Raw genomic sequence first — 24932 nt, forward strand, 5'->3', positions numbered from 1 at the left:
CTTAAAGTTTACATCATGTATTTGGCTGGAAATGTGAACCGGAGCGGATTGCAACAGACTCGCACGTGCCTGTCTATGAACGAAACAAACCAAAGCGTTGGATGCGCCGCCGTTTCTCATGATGCACACGCTGCCGACCTAAGCGCCGGCTATTTACCGGCCACAGCCCCCCACACCCGCTCCGTGTCGTACGCAGCAGCAGCAGCTGCTGCGTGCCTCTATCAGAGTACCTGCAGCGCGCAAATATATATTTAGAACCTGTTTGCGTGGCTAAGCCATGTGCTTTCCGCCGCTCGTCATCGATCCGACAGGTAGTCATCAGGAATCGATCCTTGGTTGCTTTCATCGTGAAGTAGTCTATAACACTGAGTGGGTAGAGAGGCCAGAAATCGTCGCGCGCCTTCTCAACAGGCTGTATAGAGTCACGCCTTGTCTTGTCCCTGTCCATACCATTTTCGGCATTGCGTCCGGATGCTTGGCGAAGCTGTCGTCCTGTCCAAGCGGGCTTTGAGAGGCCGCTGCAGAAGACGGTCACTGCTCAGACAGCGGTTGGCTCAGACAGCGACAGGCAGCAGGGCATACAGAATTCGGACATAATAAAGCACAGGGTCAATTTGGCTAAGCACTGCAATTTCGAACGCAAAAGAGACGAAACATGTAAGGGTTTTTTTACTAATTAAATCAAATTGAACATGACACAATATAACAGGAAAGAGGAACAATAAATGAAATCATAATCAGACATATAGAATACAACGCTACTAAATAGTTCTAGGCGTCCTTCGCAGAGTGCGCTCGTGTCCGATAAGTATGGTCGCTTAGAGAGCTCTTTATTGAAACCTCATATTTGCCTACTACCGGAAATCGGAAGCAGGGCTCCAAGTTAGCAGTCCGGATACAGGGCCGACTCGCGTCACGTAAATGACAACTGCGCAGGAAAAGCTTGAGGGCGTTGATCTCGGAAATATTCCATCTTGTCCTCACGAGTCTTTTATCTTTCGGAGTAAAAATTTTTTCGACATCCTGTGAAAGCGACTCGGTCGCGCGTTCAGAGCAGGAACTGCTTAGAAACTTGCCTTCGACATCCTGCTGCGGAGCGAAACGTGATTGCATCACAGCATTTCCTTCCGTTCTTTTCTGAAACAGACGCGAGATTCCAGTAAAACTTTTGCGCGGTAAGTATTACGGGTGGAAAGTTGCGCCACCGCATGAAATAAGCAGATCACTGAAAACACATAGCCTAACACAGCAGCTTAAACTGTACTATCCACGCGAAATTTAAGAGCGCAGCTCTCTGGCGCCCGTTCCTGCGTTTCGCGGCGTCGCCGTTGTCCGTCGTAACCAGTTCCACAGCCGGCCCAGCGAGCTTCTGGAGCTGCGCGCGCTCCTGGCGCCATTTCTCCCGCACGCCCAGGCCGAAACGCATAGCCGCCGCCGTTCGCCACTGCGTGTACTGCGTGGCTGCGTGGGTCAGTTATTTTTTTGTTTGCGAACAATATAAATAAACATTCACTGCTCGCTAACATTCGGAAAGGGAGAGCGAAATGGCGGAACTTAATTATTTACTTGATGAAGGGTTCGACATTGATTGGATATATTTGGATTCTCGGCGAGCTTTTGATAAAGTATCTCATAGACTTCTTTATAAACTGAGTAAACTAAATATTGACGCGAATATGTTCTACTTTTCAGTTACTTGTACTGTACTGGGTGTTTCATCTAAGACTAAAAATTTTTTTTAATTTGCTTTTTGAGTTAGAAGAACGCTTTTCTCGCCTTAGCATTGTCAGCGGCAAAGTACATTAGAATACAGCTAAGGCGTCCTAACTGGCAGTTTTTAAGCATGAAAGCTCCCGATGTCGGCAGAGTGGTGACGTCACGCCTACACCGAGAGCCAAGATTCGGGCGCTGATTCCACTCATCCCGGCACTCAAACGAGAGCATCCGGGCACCGTACGAGATTTAACGAGACTCTCTAAGCCATCTTACAGGACAGGCATGCAAGCGCCGGTAGCTTCGCGCCGAACGGGTGGTGGCATTCTTCCCGTCCTTTACGGTCCGGTTCGAGTGTCCACCAAGATGACAGAGAATTACTGCGTAATTTCATTTCCTCAAAAAGCGTCGCGTTCAAAGGGCAAGGCATCGCGCCGAACAGGTGGTGGTTTTCCGTGGACCGCCTGGCAGCGCTACAACACGCTGTCGCGTTCCACTCCTAAAGGTGAAGCTTAAGCGTCATTAATTAGCAGTTAATTAGTATTTAGTCACTAATCAGTAATTGGCCGCCGCGGTGGCTTAGTGGTTATGGTGCTCGGCTGCTGACCCGAAAGACGCGCGTTCGATCCCAGCCGCGGCGGTTGAATTTCTTTGGAGGAGAAATTCTAGAGGCCCGTGTACTGTGCGATGTCAGTGCACGTTAAAGAACCCCAGATGGTCAAAATTTCCGGAGCCCTCCACTACGGCGTCTCTCATAGCCTTAGTCGCTTTGGGACGTTAAACCCCATAAACCAAACCAGACCAAACTAATCAGTAATTGGTCACTAATTAGTAATTTGTCATTATTTAGTAATTATTTCTGTGTGACGTAATCCAGTGGTGACGTCACCAGTGTCACGTAGGCAAAGTGGTACAAATAACCGAGGAATGAAAACAACGATTACAAAGATGAAAGGCAAACCGAAACAGGATACAGCTGACGAGGCAGAGCAGCAGAGATTCCCCAGACACTCACAGGAAACGATTGCATCCACATGGACCAGTGCACAGTATGTGTGGTGTGGTGTGGTATGTTAAACACTAGACCCATTTCAAAATTTTCACTAGTACTATCTACAACCAATGTGTTATGCCCGTAAACATTTCATGCTTCCTCTACTCTCGGTAGCGGGAGAGGCAGATATTTTGATAGCTAGGCCAGTGCACCTTCACAGCAACCTTGAAGCTTGCATGTTCCTGAAAAGGGCATTTCTTATTGGCTGTAAAATGCTTGCATTATGGAGAGTACGTGCCACCAAGAGTTGATGCTGGATACTAGATCGCGTAAGGCGGCGAATAATTTGCAATAAATTTTTTTGACTCGTATCGAATAGTAAACTTTTAACTACTACAGTTAAGCTCCTTAATTATTGAGAGGCGTTTAACCCACCGTAAGAGATATCTATATTTGTTTTTACAATTTCCAAAACGCGATTACCCTCGACGCTGTATCCCAACAAGTTCTGGCAATTTCGATGAGTTACATGGACTAGAGAGGAAGCTTTCCCTGCAAGCTTCTAGAAAGCGCATGTATTTTGGCGCGATGTCATTTGTTTCTCTCCGGCCTTGATGTCGAAGTAGGGCGTCGCGTACTGATTCTATTCACTAATTATACCTGTATAAGTTTTAGTAAGTTTATCTTTCTTCGGCACTTCGCTGTCACGCCTGTACGACTGTATGAGCATCCCCACGATACTGATCTCTTCTAATATTGGCACCGGTTTGCCCTCTACGCGAATATGAACCTCCCCGCTGTTTTGCAGCGCAGGTATTTTCTGGTTGTATAAAAACAGCTCTGATTTTTTCGGTGAGCACGTAAGTCCCCTTTCGCGTGTATTCGGCAATGATGTCGGTCGCTGCCTGGAGGCGTTCCCCCGTACTCGCATCGTTCCCCTGGTTACCAAAAAGGTTGATGTCGTCCGCATACATGCTGAAATTTATTCCCCCGATTTGGCAAGAGTTTCCCCGGGAGGCCTGCCATCGCCACGTTGAATAGAAAAGGCCCTGCGGTGTGTATTTGCTTCCTAACTCTTAAAGTTTGAAACCTGATGCGGGGTTTTCTGCACGGTAAGAAATCTTTGATGTAGTTGTATGTTCACTCCCCGAATACGACTCCTGCGAGCCCTTCAATGATAGCATCGTGTCTGACATTGTCGAAGGCGTTGGTGAGGTCTACGCCCAGGATCACTTTGGAGCCTTTCGATCGCGAATGTATATCATATTTTAGTCGGAACATCACATCCTGCGTGCGCAAATGTGGTCGCAAACCTGAACATGGGCGTTTCACGTGCTACCAGAGCTTAGGGACAACAATCAGTACAAGCACAGTGAGGCGAGAGGGACCCTCGATCACATAATTTGTGAGTGTCCACAATCCCCAGGGGTGGGACAAAATATAGCAAGTAAAGAAGCTTGGCAGACACTGCTGCGAAGCGCGGACCCTACCAACCAGCGATGCACCTTAAATCTGATGGAAAAGGCCGCAAGAAGCAAAGGGCTACCTGCCAGCCTCTAAGCCGCGGGCGCACAACTCCCCCTCTTCCGAAGCCTACGTGAAGGCGGTGGGATGGAAGGTGTCCTTTTTCTGATGGAAATCAAAGTTTTCAATCAACCACTCGTAGGCGCGCTTAAGTGTTCGCTTCGTCTGGAAGGTTTCGTTCTCGCGCGTCGAAAGCCGCCAGAATTGGAACCGCTGTAGTGCTTAAGAAATGTGCTGCTACTGTAGTTTAAAATCCATTATGGCATTCCCTCACCAGTGCTTCACAGTTTCTATTCACCTGCTCTATTTAAAAAAATTAGTTAATCCTAATTAATAAGTTATTTGGCACAGTTTAGAGCTCCTCATTTTTCTCGACACATAATACAAGCGCTCCCAAAAAATTTGCATGAAATTTTACTCTCCCTAATTTTAAAAGTTTTGAACACACCCGTTGCATCAGTGCGAGAATAAAAACGTAAAACAGGAACGTCAGAATGGCTCCTCTTTCACAGTGCCTTGCAAAATGCCAAATTCTCAGTAAATAACTTAAATGGCTTAGTTGATTGTGTGGGATCCTGAGATATTCTATACCACCACGTGTGCGATGGGGCGGGTGACCTAAATCACAATATCAGACAATGTGAAAAACATCTGAGATGCCGACATTGTGAAAAATATCCGAGAGATGCACGAAAAATAAAAAGGGTAGGTCTTTCAAAAGCTACTTGTAAATGAGATGGATTTTCTTGCACCTTGCATGCTATGCATGGATCACGAGCCCAAGGTAAATATTTTCTTGAGGTCCTTTTGGTAATCGCCAGTACATGAAAACAAAACGTGCAGAAGAAGTGTCTGGAATCCCTAAAAAAGTACATGCAACAAGGCTTTGATAAAATGATTTTATAACCCGCGTGTGCCACCTCTCATACTAGACCCACAAAGTTTGATACGAATGGCTACAATATGCATCCTTTCAATGAAGTTCTTATTCTGTGCATCTCGGCAGGGCAAAAACGTTGTGATGAGATAAACAGAATACTTTTCTTACCGATGGCCATAAGTGCTCAATATCTCGCAAACCGCTGTCATCGAATGAAAGTTGCCTTCACTGTTCATCTGTCCTGCCCATCGTTTACCCCTCCACCGACAGAATCAAAAATTTGGTGGACGCTTAAGCTTAGTCTTTAAGAGTGGGACGCGACAGCGTGTTGCAGCGTTGCCAAGGAGACCACGGAACGCCACCGCCCGTTCGTCGCGACGCCTTGTCCGAAGGAAAGGTAACGACGCCTGTCTCTCATATATCGGTGGACACCCGAACCGCTCCATAAGGGCGTTAAGGAAAATGAAATGAAAATTGGTTTTAAGGAAAGGAAATGCCTCTCTCTCATATCTTGGTGTACACTCCAAAGGAATGTACACCACAGTAAATGTCTCTAAAGCACCCTTCTAAGACAACACCCGTATTCACGTGACGCGCCTTTGTTCATTCCGAACCATAACCTCAAGACCTGGGAGTACTGGAGACCCTGCTGCGCTCGGAGGACCCGGGCGTGCAGACCATCGCCACCGGCCATGCTGCCAGTGTTATGGACCTTAGGATCATAGACACTTGAGTGCAGTGGAGTCGTGCGGGGACCCTGGGGCGTGCCCCGAATCCCTCTTCAAATAAAGTTTTTCTCTCTTTCTCTTAGCCTGCTCGCCTCGCACTCCAGAGGTCCTGGTTCGATTCCCCAACTCGACCAACTTCCTACCCTGTTTTATTTATTAATTAAAAAATTGGTAAATTGAGTTTTGAGGAAAGGAAATGGCGCAGTATCTGTTTCACATATCTCGGCGGACACTTGAACCGCGCCGTAAGGGAACGGAGGAAGGTGGGAGTGAAAGAAGAGAGAGACGCCGTAGTGGAGGTCTCCGGAATAATTTCGACCACCTGGGGATCTTTAACGTGCACTGACATCGCACAGCACAAGGGCGCCTCTTGCGTTATGAACGCATCTGGGCAGTTTGGCTCATAGCCAACGCCGCCGACGCAGGCGATGACATCGGCTTTTCTGCGACATGGGGCCCTTAACGCTGTCGCGTTAATAATGTCTGCCCCAAGCGTGGCTATTCCACACATCAGAAGCCATTTTCGCTACGCACAGGCGTCAAAAGGAAGGACCTTCCCGCCCAGATCTTGATGACAGACCGTCACGAATTCAACACCGTCATGGAGAATTACTTATTACCCTTACTGCCGTACTCAACGCTCACCCATCAAGTAATACCCCTTAATGGGGCTTTGAGAAAAAAATAAAAACCAGGCGTCACTAAGTTTGCTTGAATAATAAATTTTCATTCCTTCTTCCATTCAGTCGCCGCAAGGTAGCGCAGTAACCTCTTCGTTTTTTCAACGTCCACGTAAATGAAATCCTGTATATCGTAAGTCCACTGCTTGTCTAAAAACCGATATGGTATTGTCACGGCTTGACGTACAGGCCGGCGGCAAGAACAGGTGAAGGCAGGGAGCACCCTGGGAGCATGGTGGGCGATGAGGTGGCGGTACCGGGAGGTGCGGAGGAGTAGCTATAACCGCTGATGGAGAACGTCGAAGGTAGTCTTGTATGTCAAGGGGCTGTTCACCGTAGCGGGGGCACGGAACGGCCCGGTGAAAACCCCTTAGGCCGAGTTCGCGGTATGGACAGGAGCGATACATGTGATCAGGCTCACCGCAGTGAAAAGACAGTGGTCGCCGGTCCGCGGTCCTCCAGATGTCTGTCCGGTCTTCCTGCGTCTCGGCGGTCCCAGGCGAGCATCAGACGGGTGCAGGAACTGGCGGCGTCGAAGGCCGTAGTCGGGAGCGCTCTGGTCCTGGCGATGAGCGGGAGTCGGACGACGAACTGCGGCGGCGTAGCTCAGAGCTGGTGGGTCGGCTGCAGCTACGATTGGGACGTCTTCTGGCGCAAGCGTGTGTCGCAGTTCTTCGCGAACGGCCGACGGGATGGAGAAAGAGGCGCGCTGCTCGGGAGCAGGGAAGCGCTTTTTCAGCTCCGCGCGGATGACGTCGCGAATTATTTCTCGAACATCGGCGGAACCAACTCCGCCCAGGTCAGACGAGGCAAGACTTGAGACGACAGGAAGGGCGCGCAGTCTCTGAAAGTGACTGGTTCTTGTCGCCAATGCGTGCTCGATGCTTGTAGCTTCGGCGACAAATCCGGCTACTGTGGTCGGAGGATTGCGGATGAGGCCTCCAATGATGTCATTCCGGACACCCCTCATCAACGCCCGTACCTTTTTCTCCTCAGTAGCCCGCGGGTCGGCGCGGGCACTCAGACGCAGCACGTCTTCGACGAAGCTTCTGACGCTTTCGGTGGGTCGCTGGATGCGAGCGTGGAGCAGATCTTCAGCTTGCTGTCGCCGGTGCTGGTTCGCGAACGTCCGTACCAGTTCGCTCTTGCACGTCTACCATGATGTAAATGAAGCCTCATGGCTCTCAAACCAATACTTCGCTGTGACTTCCAGGGAGAAGTACAGGTTCTGCAGGCATTGGTCGAGAGTCCACCTGTTATGTCGAGCTACTCTTTCATAGTGTTGGACCCAGTCTTCAACATCGTCAAGGCCATCGCCACGGAACGGCACGACACATCTTGGAGTGACAGGCACGTAGACGATCCTCGATGCAATCGCGGGATCAGTTTGTTGGGACTGGGACGTCATGGTGACGTAGGCTGTCCTTCATGTCCGCGATCCCTCGGGCAAGAGTCCGAATTCCGGCGCTTGGCCTTGCTGACGTCGGGTAGCGCGAGTCTAAGTTTCCGCCGAGTGCTCCTCCAAGGAAACTCGACGGTCAGGACTTAGTATGGGGCTCGAACTACGAGGCGGGGTGCGCTGCATGAGATGCGTACCCAGCACCTCCACCAAAATGTCACGGCTTGACGTACAGGGCGGCGGCAAGAACAGGTGAAGACATTGAGCACAAAAAACAGGGAGGTCCACCAGCAGCAACGTCGTCGTCGGCGCGCGGCAATAGCTCCTCGTATTTTTCTTCCACTCGCGACAATATAACGTTACTTCTGTGACGCACTAAACGTAATAAGATCAGAAAGAAATTTGATGAGTTCTTCACAAAAATGCAGATGTGGTTAAAAGCGAAAAATAAAAGCGAATTCTCCAAAAACTGATCCCAGATTATTCCATGCAAGAAAAATACCCGTAACACAGGAATGCTTCAACACGATAGCTAAGCAGGCGAGTTGGTGATACTGTTACGGGATTGGAGATTATGCAAAAAACAGCGCGAACATACGGGGACGAAAGGAAGAATACACAGGAACAACAGGAACAGGTTGTTCTTGTGTATTCTTCCTTTCGTCCCCGTTTGTTCGTGCTGTTTTTTGCATACAGGAATGCTTATTTAACATCTATCATCAGCTGGTGGGAATTGCAGAAACACACAATACCTTCGGAGTACATTTCTCGTGTAATTAAAAGTCGAAAGCCTATATTACGGCGTTGCCAAAAAAAATTCTTTCTGCACTGGGCAGCGCCGCGTTGCCGTGCCATGAGGACTTTCTGATGTATATTACGAATCTACTACGCACGTTTCTTTTAAGTATGTTTTTGTTTAGTTTTCACCCATGCGCGATTAACAAAAGCAGAAGAAAAAAAATAACATGCCACTGGTGTGATTCAGACCAGTTGGTAGAGCACCGGACGTGAAATTTGAAGGTCGTGGGTTCGGATCCTACCGGCGGTATTCGGTTTGTTTTTACCCTAATTTTATTAATCTTCCATTAATTAATCAATCTTCCATTAAAGAAATATCGCCTACGCTCCTTTCTTTCGGTGGCTGTCGGCTTACGTCATTTATATCATAACAAGCCCCCCTTTCCATTCTCTTGCCTTGGAAACAAAGAATTCACTGCATTTGCAAATAATGTCTGAACTTTAGCCCTGCACCTTCTAATTAGGCTTAATAAGCATTTTTTTAATTTTTGGTTGAGGACAAAAAGCCGCAAGCTTTATGCTGTGTCGCAGCGGTAAAATGCAGTCATAAGAAAGGTCCCTCTTTTACGTTTTCGCTTTGTTTGCTTGGGTGCTTTTTGTTTTCCATTCCTGGTGAGAACAAATGAAGGCCGAGATCGTTGAATAGATATCGTCATGTTCAAGTCTAACTCAGGGTTACGCCCCTACCTGAAAGCGCAGTGTCGTAGCTAGCTTACCATGCAAAAAAAAAAGAGTGCAAAACCGAAGCCGGTGTACTGCGATGAATCATACGGACACGTCGGGACACGTAGGCTTCACTCTGCCGGTGTACGTTATCTGTTTTGCAGTGAACTAGAAAAATGGAGCATTGCCCGTAGCCTCGCACGTGCCATTTCTGAACGAAACAAACCAACTCGCAGCATATGTCATGGTTGTCCTCGATGCGCGCACTTTCATCCTTCTGGTTACCTGCTACCGCACGATAACATCCGGTCCCTGTCCCTGTCCCTCCGTTCCTTTTTTCCAGAACCAGCAAATGCCCATAAATCCAGCATGCGCGGCTTCGCCACGTCATTCTTGTCGCTCATCAGGGAAGTCAGGCTAGGAGCGGCACGGGTCGATCCGCAGTTGTGTGCTTTGCAGGCTGAGGTAACGTACGGTGCAGCAGCGACGCTGCCCGTCCTAGAAAGCTAGTGGCTGTTATGCCCCGCCTTATACTCGCCCTAGCCCTTGTGGCTCTCGTGTCGTGGTCCTTGGCCAGGCCGCCACCGTGTCCAAGCGAGCTCTGCGAGGGTGGTGCAGCGGAAAGCAACTGTTCGAACAGCGGTTCACCCGGAAGTGTCTGCTGGTCGCGGCTGAACGACACGATTGGCAGCTGCATATGTTGCAAGCCCTGCGGTGAATCACCTCGGAACGGTAAGCGTTGTAGTGGGGAGCTTTTTAGTGAAACAATTATTTGCGGGATGAATAAGCGACTGCTCGCACTTGTCAGGGCGGAAACGAGGCCGACATATGCCCTTACATTTGTATCATCGCTCCTTTTGTTCGGAATTAAATACTAACATCTGCGCGGAAAAAAAATTGAGGGCATTATGCACTGAAATGTTTTCGTTTTTTTTGCTTTAAAGTGACAACCACATAAAGCAGGAAGTTTTGCTCTTTTTTGTTAGTGCTTTCGTGCATCGAATACGAGTAACCACTTGGAACTCTTAAAATGCAGCTAAACATAGCGACAGGATCGGAGGTTGAATGTGGTGAGATGACTGTTTGCGATTCCACCGGCTGCTTTATGAAATAGGCACTTCTTTGCGTGATTTCAGTGAATGCGTGAAAGCCAATTTGAGTGTGTCGGTCAGAAACTCAATGCTTTCGTTTGATGAAGCAGAATGTGCTCACAGCCTGGAAAGGCAGGCGATGACTACCACTATCGGTTTGTCTGGGTGCTCGTGAACCAATAAATTTAAGCAGGTTTCTTGGAAACTTTTGCCGTGTTCGTGAAATCGATTCCCTCGAATCCATTGGCCGCTCCTGGCTTTTCCACAAACGAGCAAGATTCCATAGTTTCGCTTGTTAAATACTCTAAATCATTTGAACGAGCGCTGGTATTTTATTCATGACTATTTTAATTCATGTCATGACATCAACCACAGTTTTTCAAGGAATAAGTAAAATAAGCCATAACATGACTCCATCGAACTCACTACTCAGACACAACTCAATTCGATTTTTAGAATTTTTCTCACGTGGACGTTTTTTTTTTCTCTTGAGAGAAAGAAATTGGCAGCATTTTGGCCATTTTTTACAGATTGCAATAACAGTCGTATTCACATAAAATATGCGCTGCCAGCTGGGAATCAGTGGTCGCTTCCAGTCTTGCTTCTCGGCAAATACAGGAGCCTATTTCGCTTTTGTTTTAGATCCGTGCGCCGCTGTTCGTTGTGCTGCCTGCCCCAGTGGTAAAATCCTCAGTGCCACTCCAGGAGATTGCTGCCGATGCGTCCCAGGTGAGTCGGCTTATTTATTTGGAAAATAAAGCACTTGGAAAATTGCAGTATGGAAGATATCGATACTTCAGGAAGTGGCGTGCGAAGAGTCAGCGCACATTCGAAATAGCCTCGCTCATCACGAAGAGTGGAAGCTGAAAGCTAATATTAAGAAAGGTCAAAGGTCAAGCGAAAGGGCTCATCAGGTGACTCATTTTACTTCTGCCTTCTAGATCCGTGCGCCACTGTTCGTTGTGCTGCCTGCCCCAGCGGTACGGTCTACAGTCCCACTCCAAAAGATTGCTGCCGATGCATTCCAGGTGAGTAGACTTTAAAACCCAGAACCTGGGAAAGGGGACAACGGAAACAACTGGCACACGCTGTAGTAGTACGCGAAGGGGCATTGCCCATTAGAACTAATCGCGTTCCTCGGATTTGAAATTGGAGAGCGACAGGGAAACTGCTCTTCAAGGCTTTCGCTCCAACTCAGTTCTCCTGCACTGCAAGCACTGTTCAACGGTACGTGGCAGGATTCAGTACTGCATTATGATTTCGACAGCTGGAAGGCTTCGTGAGGACATGCCGCGTGTTCGTAACGGAAATCTGATGTCGAAATTTTTCGCGGTGGGGGACAAAATACGTTACTATCAATTGATTAGCCTCCTAGAGTAATGGCCTCCTCACTTCAACGTAACTTTAGACAAGTCTCGCATTGTACGCGTCCGTCTTCGATCACTTAACCCCCCCCCCCCTTGCACACACACACACACGCACCAGAAGTGCGGCAGCACTCGGCAGATCCTTGTTAACGTTACGGCCAGTGCAAGCTGCTTCGTGAACGTCCGGAGTTGAGCAAGCTTGTGGCCTGACATCCTAGTTGAAATAAAGAGGAAGAAATGGGCTTGGGCAGGGGATGTAATGCGAAGGCAAGATAACCGTTGGTCCTTAAGGGTAACGGAGTGGATACCAAGAGAAGGCAAGCGTAGCAGGGGACGGCAGAAAGTTAAGTGGGCGGATGAGATTAAGAAATTTGCGGGAATACGATGCGCGCAACTGGCGAAGGACAGGGTTAATTGGAGAGACATGGGAGAGGCCTTTGCCCTGCAGTGGGTGTAGTCAGGCTGATGATGATGACTATGGCAGAGCGAAAGCGTTAGCGGCGAACGGATCCTCACGTGCGAGCGCATTGTGCCTTTAGCGTTCCGTGCACGGTGTGTCATGACCGGAGTACCAGGAGCATGCACCCCACCAGTGCGCCCGCGCTGACTGGTCTCGATGCAGCAGGCGTCTCTGAGCTGCCGGGTGCCTTATCTGGTACCCTCAGGGCAATCTGCTCATGCGCACTGATGGCGTGCGCGTTCGCAGTACAACGGTAGCAGTAGCGGTAACACGGTAGACAGTCTCTTTAAGGTGTCTAATTGCGCCAGCATCGAGAAGTGAGCGGCGGCAAGGATAAATCCACCGGACGCGATAGACTAGCGAACAACCATGGTGCAGCGCTAACGTGCATAGAGCAGAATGCTTGTCTCGAACACGTTCTGGGCGTGGTTCGTGCTGAAAACGGGATATGTAGAGATAACAAATAGCTAAAATGGCCTGGATGTGAGTATGTGCAGATAAACTCATAGGATTTTATCTTATTAAGCATGAAATGCTTTTAGCTCCCGTTGTCGGCGGTGTGGTGACGTCACGCCCAGACCGAGAGCCATCATCCGGGCTCTAAAACGAGAACAACCGGGCACCGTACGAGACTTAACGAGATTTAACGAGACTCTCTAAGCCCTCCTACGCGACCGGCATGCAAGCGCCGGTTGGTCTCCAAATGAGTAAAAAAAATAACTGCTGCCAGTGCCTTCTCAATGTTTATCAAGATATCAGTCGCGCTATGCGTTTGATACTGCACGGAATTATAATTTCCGATTTCTAATAACAAAAACACATACATGCCACAAATTTCCTGTCCTCAAAAAACGTTGCGTTCAAAGGGCAAGGCATCGCGCCGCCGAATGGGTGGTGGCGTTCCTACCTTCCTGTAAGGTGCGGCTCGGGTGTCCAACGAGATGGCAGAGAATTACTGCGTAATTTCCTTTCCTCAAAAAGCGTCGCGTTCAAAGGACGAGGCATCACGCCGAACGGGTGGTGGCGTTCCGCGGACTGCCTGGCAGCGCTACAACACGCTGTCGCGTTCCACTCCTAAAGGCGAAGCTTAAGCGTCATTAATTAGCTGTTTATTAGTATTTAGTCATTAATCAGTCATTACACACTAATCAGTAATTTGTCATTACTTCGTCATGAATTATGTGTGACGTAATCCAGTGGTAACATCACCAGTGTCACATACGCAAAGTGGAACGCTTTCGCCTCTACGCACTTCGGACAGTTTCGAACGCGCTGCATATACATTCTTGTCAGGCCTGCGTCTCGTCATGGTGGTGGTGAAAAACTTTAATCAAAGAGAGCTTGAGGGTTAAAAAAAAATAACCCTGCTGCATGGTCGGTATCCTTAGTCCGGGACACCGCATGACGAGGCCCCGTCTCGCGCCCGCTTGACCAGAGCCCTTTGGGACTCCAGTGTGGAGCAGTTGAGGAGGGCAGTCTCCCATGCCTCTCGGGTGGGGGTGGGGGAGGGGGGAAGGTGAGGATTCTGAGTACATGCCCACACCATGTGAAAGATATCGCAGATCTCTCCACAGTGCGGGCAGCGCCCATCTGTGTTCGGATCGAAGTGTTTTGCTATTGCAGGACAGAGAAGGGTTCCTGTCTGCAGGCGCCGCAGAGTTCGCTCCTCCGCCTTACTCAGCCCCTTGGCAGGTGCCGGGTAGAGACGGTGACTGTCGCAATAATAAATTAGGATTTCGCGGAACCGCAGAAGCGGTTTATGAGCTTCTGAGCCATGAGAGCTAGGATGAGGAGCCCGGTGTGTGAGCGCTCGGGCGGCCGCATCAGCGGCCTCATTGCCTCGTAGACCCTGGTGGCCAGGAGCGCAGATCACTTTTGTGCGAGCTGGATCGGCGAGAGCGCGTCTTAGAATTTGCGAGGCCAGAGGTGATATTTCGCCTGCAAGATAATGTTCACAGGCCCGGCGAGAGTCTGTGATAACCGTTTTCGATTTTGGATCGGCGGCAGCGAGAGCTATTGCGACTTCCTCCGCTCGTGTTGAATTTGGGGCCCGAAAAGATAGCCCATCGACATTCATTCCCCGGTGGACTACGGCAGCCGTGAAGAATCCCGCGGGCGACGGCCCTGTGATGTCCACGTAATAGACTCCCTCTTTATAGCCATATTGCCTCTCAAGCGTGCGAACCCGCGCTTGTCGTCTGCCTTCATGTGAAGCCATGTCCATGTTACGCGTGTCCGCGTGCGCTTCGCATTATGCCCGTAAACATTTCATGCTTACTCTACTCTCGGCTATGGGAGAGGCAGAGTTTTTTTTTGCCTTCATGGTCGCAACGGATTCGGGAGCTGCGGAACAGTGTTCGGTCGTTCTACACATGTCTTTTGGCACTCTGTAGGTGAGCCATTTCAGTGGCAATGCGTTAGGCTGTGCGTATTCGGTCAGCGGCAATATCATACTGCTTTCGAGTTTCACAATGGCAGTATTGTTTACAGCTTAATTCATCGGAACCATTATAACTGTAGAGACCGTTTTGCGCAGGCGTTCACAGCAGTTTTGGCTTACGCCCAGCATCATTTCTACTTAAGAAGAGCATGCCATTCCGGCATTAAAAATTGCTTTTCATGTACTTTACAGAGATTGCTTTCTGACATGGCTAATTGGGTTTAACTTCGCAAAGCGACTCAGGCTGCAAAGATGCCGTAATCGCTCCAGATAATTTCTACTACAAGGGTGTATTTAATGTGCACTGACACGACACAGGGCACGAGTTTTAGAATTTTTCCTCCATCGAAATGCAACCGCCGCAGCCGTGATCGAACCTGGAACTTTTGTGCCACTAAAATAGCATCATAACTACTAAGCCGCCGCCGCTGCTACTTAGTATAGAGAGTAGAGGCAGATCGGATTCTTGAAAACGCAGAACAAAGTCTTCTGGTAAGGAGGAGGGGCTTCAGGGTGCCTGAGGCTTCCCCATCCTTGTTGACATTGTTTTGTGTGAACTGTGCACCATAAATATTCTCTACAATCGTGCTCCAAGCCCGGAATGCCCTTTGAACGAGTATGGCTTGTAAGCTTGTAATTCATTGGTTGTACTCCTGAAATTCAAACCCCTGCGCCACTTTTCGCTATGCTCGTTGCCCCAGCGGTCTGTGCTCAGTCTTTTCTCAATAATTTCTGGCGATGCGTTAACCGTGGGTGAAAACCTAGGCACAGAAACAGATATTGCGGCATCGCCAGAAGCAAAAAATTAACAACTATACCTGGCGTGTGGGTGGCACTGGTAGCAAATCAATACTGAATGCCAAACTCACTATCACCTGCTTCAATAGATCTATATCCGCCAAAGTGTAAATATGTTGCTTCGCAGCAACATTCAGTTTTACCACTGCGTCATCTTTCAGAGCACTTCCTTGTGCTACGAAAGCTCGTAAAATAGATGCGAGGTGCCAAATGCAGAGATTATAGGCTAGCACGACACAAATTTATTAAGAGACGGAATTTTAAGGATCCTGTGTAATGAAAAGGCTAAGCAGTAATATATTGAGGCGTTGCCTCGAGCGCGCAGGCGATAATTGATTTTTAAAGCGCAGCCAAAAGTATATATTTATCCTAAAGAAACTCCCGAATTTTAAAAGCTACCACGTGAAGGAAATGTTTCATTCGCTTTTTCTCTGCAGGTTAATGTCGGCCTTCCCGTTGCTTTTCGCTGCAGGAAAAAAAGCGAGATGTTCCAGATCATTCGCAAAAAAAAATAGGGTCCATGCCTTGATTTTATTCCCTTTGACTCAGAAGGTGGACGTCGCCGCCGGAGTGGCTCAGTGGTTATGGCACTCGGCTACTGACGTGAAAGACGCGGGTTCGATTTCGGTCGCGGCGATCCAATTTCAATGTAGGCGGAATTCTAGAAGCGCGTACTGTGCAATGACAGCACACGTTAAGGAACCTCAGCTGGTCGAATATTCCGGAGTCCTTCACTACGTTGTCCCTCTTAGCTTGACTCGCTTTGGGACGTTAAAGACAAATAAACCAAACAATCAAATGATGAACGAGGACGATTTGCCCTTCCGTCAAAATAGAAATAACTGTCCATGAAGGCGTGTCTCTTTTTTTCGGTTTTACGCGAGTTGCTCTTGCGCTAGGGTCTTGACTACCTCAGTGAACTAGTGTCACTTGCATTTTCATTTAGTTCCTACAGACGACTGCCGGCTCGTCTTCTGCCCCAGCTGCCCGAACGGAACCACACTGCAGCCTGTTCCTGGAGACTGCTGTCGATGTGTGTAACAAGGTTCGCCGCTGAAACGCCTTCAGTGCGAAAATCATAGGCCAGCAGTGTGAATGCCACCTCGGCGGAAGTGAATAAAATTGAATTTTTCTATCAGGAGGTGTTTTTCTATGCATACCTTGAGATGCATACCTCTGTAGAAAGAAAATGAAAAATGAAATAAAGAAAAGAAAATAAAGAAAGATAATTGTTGTAACAAAACCTGCTTGCTAAGGCACACCTTCCAATCGCTAATCTGCTTAAGGGGTGTATTGTTTCGTCATTTCTAGAGCATCTATGCCCCGTAAGCTGCATCGCAGCGTCCTTGCCGTTCAGACGGCATGTACCGGCGTGTAGGTGATAATTTATATTCAAACAATAGGGCGGAAGTGACTGTATAAAGTTAACGCTTGTACTAAAGAGGTCGAGCTCTTGGTGTTGAAAGATACACAATGCTTGTGAGGCGAGGGACATTCTATGCCCGTGACAACAATTCTAAGGCGATGCCTGCGTCGGTATTGACACGATGGCTTGTAATATTTGTTTGTCCATGCTCATTTCTGCAGGTATGCTGCTTTATCGCGTCTTTGGGTTGTAAGACGCGATGAACCCTTTCACAGTCTTCCTAGGACTTCCAGCACCACCACGCGACAATGCCAGACTTGCTGCGTTAGTTTTCTCTTTTAGACCCTAACAGGTGAAATTCATTGATTAGCTGTTAGCTCCCAGCTTTAGTCAGAACACATCTAAAGTGAACATTCTACGCATTTAGCCGTTGTGCGTTTGTTTTTCTGTTTATTTGTTTATGGTTTATAGGCTACAGGGTCTGTTCTAAAAGTAGTAGGACTGGTTTTTTCCTGGGCGAACGGGAGGACGAGAGGCTGTCTGCGCGTGCAGGATCGTTGAAGGGGGATATTGGGAATGCTGGGGAAAATCGGCAGTCGGCTCTCGGCCTTTCAAGAGAGGAGGTCACTTGTACTGTGAACCCCTGTCGAAACGTCTCGTCACGCAGAATCATAAAGCGTTTACTGGATGAGTAATACGCGATCAAATTTAGTTTAAATCTTGGTAAAACGTGCAAAGGGACTCACGACATTATTAAGGAGGCCTACGGTGACGCTGCCATGGGTAGATCAGGTGTTTTTTGACTGACAGAAGCTGTTCCAAGAAGGTCAGGAAAGAGTGGAAGACGACGACTGCTCCGGACGCCCATCGACCAGCAAGACCAACGAAAATGTGTAGCGAGTGAAATATTTACTTAACAGTGATCGTAGAATGGGTATCAGAATGACTGCTGATGTCTTCAGCCTTCCTCAAACCTAAGTTTTTGAGATCGTGACAGAAAACTTAGACATGAGGAAAATGTGCGCGAAGTTGGTGCCGAGAGTGTTGTCAGAGGAGCAAAAGGCCAACCGGAAAGTCATCTTCCAGGATCTTCTTCATCATGTGAATGAGGACCCCGATTTTTTGCCCAGCACAAGGCGGCAACGCTGCCTCAGCCCCCCTACAGCCCCGACTTGGCCCCGCCAGACTTTTTTCTATTCCCGAGAATAAAATCGACGCTCAGGGGGAAACATCACGGATCGGTAGAGGTGGTTCAACAGGCCGTGACGAGGGAGCTAAACACCATTCCGGTCCAGGCGTTCCTGGAGGCGTACGAAAACTGGAAAACTCATTGAAAGTAGCGTGTAGGTGCGGAAGGGTGCGACTTTGAAAAATTCTAATCGTTTGTACTATTCTCTTCAATAAATTTTATTTAAAAAAATGAGTCCTACTACTTTCAGAACAGACGATGTATTTGACTGGGTTGTGGGTGCGGCCCTCTACATTCGGTTTACGCTTTCATATGCAGGGGTCCAAGCAAGTAAGAGGAAAGGAAGCTCAGGGCACGATAACAAGCAATGACGTTTCGTAATAAAATAGCTAGCAGGGCTAGTAGTGCCTGTGCGGCTCACCCAAGAGTGCGGGTACTAGTGGCTATGCGGCTCACCCAAGAGATATGCGACATCTGCATAGATCGCATCTGGATTTTGTGTTTCCCTACTCCTAACATGTTCTGCGCACTCTCAAGTTTTTCCTGTGGGTCCCACTCTCCTTTTTTTCTATTCATGCTTGTTTCATTATGTTTACTGTATATGTTTTTACTTCTACCTACTTATATCAATACTCTGTATTCGTTTTCCGCCCTCCTGTTCTCAGTTTGAGCCCGATAAAAGTGGAAACACCAGCGAAGAGAAATCGCCCATGAAAAAAATCCTCCGATCGAAACGTTGAGTTGAATCAAAATGTCTGTTTTTCACGAAGTGTATGCTGCGTTATATACTCTTTTCAGCAGTCAAGCACTGAATGCTCTCCAAACATTATATATATATATATATATATATATATATATATATATATATATATATATATATATATATAGCGAAGTATACGCTTCGTTAAAGGAAACATATTTATTCGACTCGACGTTTCGATCCGAAGACTCTTCTTCAGGAGTGATTTTACTTGTTAATGAACAGGTAAGTGGGAAACACAAAGCACATAGCAAAAAAATACACATAAAAAATTATTAGAGGCAGTGTGACTCACACGAAAAAAAAAAGGAGAGTGCGAGGAACAGAAAGAAAATACAACGTCCAGATGCGGTCTCCGCTTTGTTAAGCACGCTTATTGACAGGCGTGTCCAGCTCGGAGGTGCTCGACAGGTGTGTGGCCGTGCAGCAACTTTCGTAGAAAAATGTGGGAACTTTTTCTTCTCCTGGCCAAGAGGGTAGGGAAACAAAAAGAAAAAAAAAATATATGTGGCCCTTAGAGCAGGGAAGAAACCTCCGAAGAAAAAAAAAGTGAAATAGGAAAAGAAACCTTTGAAGCCGTGCTTTTTCTTCGCACCCAGCAATAATGCACCCACGCTCGGTCGAGCGGAAGTATCGGAGGGAATGTAAAAAATGTAAGCTTACATAGTAAAATTAAAAAGGAAAAAACAAAAAAAAAGAAGAATGTGGCGTTCGCGGGACCACAAGGTGAGAGACCCGGGGAGGGGGGGTGAGGGGGGCGTGAGCGAGACGCTGGCTCGCATTCTCGGAAAAGAAGGGGTGCTGGCAACGCACAAACCGACCAGCACTATCGGTCGCCTTCTCGCCCGCCCAAAAAACCGGCAGCCCAGAGAAAAACCCAGGGCGTCGTGTACAAAATTCCGTGTTCCGTCTTCCCGGCGTCGTACATAGGAGAAACGAAGAACTTCGCGGAAAGGATGAGCCAACACAAAGCGGGCGTCCCTCACATGAATCGTCAACGCAGCGCCGTGGCCGAGCACTGCGAAGGGTGTGACCACCCAATTGACTTCGACAGCACCATTGTATTGGAAACGGAAGCTAACCCACGCAGGAGGCTTCTACTCGAGTCGTGGCACATTCAGCAAACACGAGAGAATGTTAATCGTTCCCTAGGGACACTCACCGCATCCTACGTCCATGGGCTCCGGCCATTGACCCGGAGGTCCTCCACGCAGGGGCTTAAAAAGCCAAGCTGCGCTCGCCCGTAGTCACACCGTGAAGAAGGGGCCAAGCCGGTCCCGAAACGTCGTGTTTTTTCCTGTATTTTACTTGGTTGGCGTCACTTACCTTCCCCTACCTCTGTAGTATTGTTACTTTAAGTTTGTCAAACTCGTGGCCTTTCTCGCAGAGGTGTTTCGAAAGAGGGAGGTTGGATTGGGTATGTGAGCGGTGGTTATTAAATCTGAATCGGAAGGAATTGTCTGTTTGGCCTATGTATTGCATTCGACAGTCGCCACACTCGAGCATGTAAACCACGTTGCTGGAATCGCAATTGAGGTCTTCCCGGATAGAATGTTTGAAATTTGACTGGGTGCTTTTAGCCAGTGCCGTTGTTTCCATGTGTTTGCAGACTTGGTACCGGCTTTTTTTCGCATGGTGTGCAACCTACAGCTCTCGGTTTGTTGACTGTCGAATGGACAACATGGTTTTGCAGATATTTTGGTCTTCTATATGTTACTTGTGGGACCGTTGTGAAAATTTTTGAAAGCCGGTCACTCTGTTCTATATTAAATTGTTTTTTAGGATGTTGTTAATGTTCGGGAGATTATTTGTGAAGGTTAGTATGAGATTACAGTGCTGTGATGCTGGCATAGATTCGTTAATGACATCGTTGATTATAGAAGACAGGTAATGTTGTTTGTTTAGAGTGTCCCGCATGCGATTAGCTTTTTCGTGAAAATCTTCCGATCGTGAGCAAATTCGTTTGAATCTGATGGCCTGTGAGTATGGGATTGAAGTTTTGCAGTGGCGTGGGTGGCATCTGTTGAAATGAAGATACTGTTGTCTGTCTGTGGGTTTTTTATAGACACTAGTGATTAATGTACTTCCTTCTAATCGAACCAGAACATACAGGAAGTTAATTTCATTGGTTGAGTAGGAGTGTGTGAAAGAGATATTGGGATGGATTTTGTTGAATGAGGCGATAAAATGGATGAGTTCGTCCTCGTTTTTTTTTGTTTTTTTTTAGCGGAATTCAAATTCACTTTATTTCTGGTAGAAAGCAAGTATACATCATGAGCAAGAGAGTTTAAAAGAGGATGATTCTACCAAGGAAGACGAGGCAAAAGGCGTTTCATCTACGCCTGACAAGGCCTCGCCTCCTGGCGAGATACATTGCACTCTCTATGCTACAAAAGCCGTTGAAAAAAAGTATGTTACACCATTCATTACGTGCAGAAAACAGAAGCATTGTGAACAAGCATTATATGAAATTAAAACCGTAAGTACTACAGAAAACAAGAGAATTTTTCTTCAAAAAAAAGCTTACGTCACAACCTGTTAGTTATTGTGTCAAAAGGAAAGAACCACAGTTGCATAAATATTTATCTCAACAAAAGATTAGCTCCTAACCAGAAAAATTATTACAGTGTCAAAAGCATGAAGAAGCAACATTTGTATCGACATATTTCAATAATCTAACAATGAACACAGCAATACAAACGAAACACAAACCTAAATGAGATAACAAGGAGACAGTTCATTTTTTTTCTACCAGGAGTACTTTTTTTATCCGTGCTTTATAAGTATACGGTGACTGTACATTCACTGCGATGTCAATAAGCTCTGGAAACAAATTTAAAAGGACAGGAATCTGGTAGTCTAACGATTGTGTACCATAGGAAGTTCTGACTTTTTTCTTAGCAAATGAATTTGCCCTAAAGTTATAGCCGCATTCTTGACGTCGGTACTTCCCAAGAAATGAATTTAGGTTGCTTTTTATTTGAGCGAATATGTTGAGTGCCAAGCGCTATCGAAATATACTTGTAATTGCAAGTATTTCATTTTTTACGAACAGTGGAGCAGTGTGTTCTCGCAACGCTGCATTTTCTATGAATCGGATGCATTTCTTTTGAAGAATATGAAGACGTTCCAAATTACCAGTGGTAGTGGTGCCCCAAACTAGTATGCAGTATTGCAATCTTGAATTAATCATGGTGTAATAAAGCTGGCGTTTGAACCACGCTGGGAGCATAAACTTAAATCTATTTAGCATTCCAATAGTTTTCGCGAGGTCCATAGTCAAATAGTTTATGTGGTGTGTCCAGTTCAAGTTTTCATGGAAATGTACACCCAGAAATTTCTGAGCGCTAACACGGTTTAATGTTTGCCCCTCGAAGACTAGTTTAAGTTTAGTGTCAATCGCCTTATTTTTAGCCCGAAAGATAATGTAGTTCGTTTTGTCTGTATTGAGTCTTAACTGGCTATGCTGCAACCACGTCGATAATTCTTCGAGCCATGTATTGGCATTCTTCATTAGGGTGATTAGACAATTGCCATGGAAAAACACATTAGTATCATCAGCATACAACACTATTTCGGGGGTTTGGGGTATTGATACAATGTCATTAATATATAAGAGAAATAGGAGAGGACCTAAGATGGAGCCTTGGGGTACGCCATATTTAATTACCTATTGTCTAAACTATGGATATGTCATCCAGAAAGCGTTTGTAAAAACCTGGTTTGTTGGATATGAGGAGAGAAAGTCTGATTCAGTTTTGTTCATAAATATGTTGCGGTAATTTGGAGCCATTTTTGTGCCCATACCTGTACCGCCTGTTTGAAGATAATATGAGTTGTTGAACTCAAAGGTGTTAAGTTTAAGGACCAAATTTGCAAGTGTTTTGACGGCACTTGGACTAGGGGCGTCTAGAATTTTGTATTCTTTATATGATCCAACCATTGCCGGAATTCCGTCGTCATGTGGGATGTTAGTGCAAAGTGATACCACGTCCAGGGTAACTAGGAAAGCGCCCTGAGGGAAGGTGACATTGCATAATTCTTTCAGGAAGTGATTAGTGTAAGATGGATGTAAGATGGATGTTTAGGAGGTATATGTTTGATGAGCGAATCGATATACTCTGAGATCGGTTCTGTTATTGTGCCAATACCAGAAACAATCTGTCTCTCTGGATGATTCTGTTTGTGTATTTTCGGGAGCTTGTAGAAGCGCTCCGCGGACGAATTTCTTGGCGTGAGCGCCTTACCTACTCGCGGTGGTAATTCACCTTCATCTGTTAGTTTTTTGATAGTTTTCTCTACGATGTTCTTTTGCTCAGGGGTCGGGTCTGATGAGAGTTTAGTATAAAATTTTGGGTTCTTGAGCTGGCGGTTGCCCTCCTGAATGTAGTTATCTGTGTCTAAAATAACTATGCCTCCACCTTTGTCGGCGGGCTTAATGACAATGTCGGTTTGTCTGCTAAGTGAGCCAAAGGCGTTACGCACTTTTTTTGTGAGGTTAGGTGGCCCAGATTTTCGTGTCCCAAAAGCCCCGCCGCGGTGGCTCTGTGGTTACGGCGCTCGGCTGCTGGCCCGAAAGACGCGGGTTCGATCCCGGCCGCGGCGGCTGAATTTCGATGGAGGCGAAATTCTAGAGGCCCGTGTACTGTGCGATGTCAGTGCACGTTAAAGAACCCCAGGTGGACGAAATTTCCGGAGCCCTTCACTACGGCGACCCTCATAGCCTGAGTCGCTTCGGGACGTTAAACCCCTATAAGCCAATTAGCCAATAAGGCAAAAATACATGAAGACGTTTGTTGCTTACAACACTTTTGTCACTTTTCCGCCGCGGGACCATCATTACATTGTTCTAAGCTACAAACGTCTTCATATATTTTTTGCGTATATTTCTAACGGAGCCCAAGCAAATTGTCTTGATATATATATATATGTGTGCGCGTGTGTGTGTGTGTGTGTGTGTGTGTGTGTGTGTGCGCGTGTGCGTGTGCGTGTGCGTGTGCGTGTGTGTGTGTGTGTGTGTGTGTGTGTGTGTGTGTGTGTGTGTGTGTGTGTGTGTGTGTGTGTGTGTGTGTGTGTGTGTGTGTGTGTGTGTGTGTGTGTGTGTGTGTTCCAGCTAACTTGAACCTAGATTTATAAAAAAACTGACCGTTCTTCACAACGAAACCGCGTGGACGTTGTCAGGGTTTATCTCAAGTTACCGTACCATTTTTTCGGTCGTCCTATTTGAATAATCAGCCGAGATAATAAATTAACTTTTTAAATATTGCTTGAAACGTTCACGCGTCAATAGGAAAGTTGTGGAGCTCCACAAATATTGTCCAACCCAGGCACTTCGAACGAGACACGCTTAGCGTGCCCATTTTTATTCGGGAAAAAACGAAAGCCCACGCAGTTTAAAAAATACCACGTGACAGCGCGCTCTGTGCTCCCAGATGCGCCGCGATTACAGCGCTCTCATCTGTGCTTTGTAAAAAGCATCCCTCGCTTCACGCATTTTGTGCTGCCCAAGACAGGGCTTCGCGTTGTGCTTTGTTCGAAGATAAGCGCCAGTAGGCACGGGCGGCAACTGAAAGAAAAGACGGCTCCCGTTTCAAGGGCGATAATCGTGCTCTAACGTTAGCAGAATGCATGCGGAGGAAGGATGACAATCTCATGAGTTCGAATTTCGGAGCAAGAGAGAGAGAGATAACTTTTATTTTTCAGCTCAAGTCCGAGCCTTCTTAGTTGCCCGTTTGGTGGGCGCTATTTATCGGCGGTGGCAGAGTAGGGCCACGTGTCCCTTGGATGCGTCGGATGTGGGCGGCGAGGAGCGGCCAGAGGGTGGGCTGCAGAGAGGTTGGTGGAGCGGTCCATCGGGCCCACGTGAGGTGAAAGGGGGGAGGCAAGGTATGCGAGGAAGGTATGGTGGGAGAGTTAGTTGCGCGGGGGCATAACCAATATGTATGAATGTTGGAGGGATGCTCTCCGCACACGAGACAGGCGGGTTTGCCCGGTTTATGAAGGATATAGTGGGAATACAGTTCGCAGGGAAGGGAGTTAGTCTGTGCCTGTCGAATTAGAGTGGCGTCAGCACGGCAAAGGA

At 47.3% G+C, this 24932-nt stretch overlaps 1 protein-coding gene across 1 annotated transcript; it reads left to right on the forward strand.

The window, feature by feature from the left end:
• The first annotated feature begins 9774 nt into the window (after positions 1 to 9774).
• On the forward strand, positions 9775 to 16576 carry LOC149338839 (uncharacterized). The gene is made up of 4 exons (XM_089547799.1): positions 9775 to 10033; positions 11113 to 11199; positions 11412 to 11498; positions 16482 to 16576. Exons 1-4 carry the CDS (start codon positions 9898 to 9900, stop codon positions 16574 to 16576), a joined length of 405 nt encoding a protein of 134 aa, XP_089403925.1. The 5' UTR covers positions 9775 to 9897.
• Positions 16577 to 24932: the final 8356 nt, after the last annotated feature.

Source organism: Amblyomma mixtum, chromosome 6, assembly GCF_055824585.1.
Source record: "Amblyomma mixtum isolate Tamu chromosome 6, ASM5582458v1, whole genome shotgun sequence".
Classification (NCBI taxonomy): domain Eukaryota; kingdom Metazoa; phylum Arthropoda; class Arachnida; order Ixodida; family Ixodidae; genus Amblyomma; species Amblyomma mixtum.

Bases quoted from the DNA above. Each gene is read 5' to 3' on its own strand.
- LOC149338839 (XM_089547799.1), top strand. From the start codon at position 9,898: ATGCCCCGCCTTATACTCGCCCTAGCCCTTGTGGCTCTCGTGTCGTGG. The intron at 10,034-11,112 runs GTGTCTGCTGGT...CTTTTGTTTTAG, and splicing joins GAACAGCGGTTCACCCGGAA to ATCCGTGCGCCGCTGTTCGT. The intron at 11,200-11,411 runs GTGAGTCGGCTT...TCTGCCTTCTAG, and splicing joins TTGCTGCCGATGCGTCCCAG to ATCCGTGCGCCACTGTTCGT.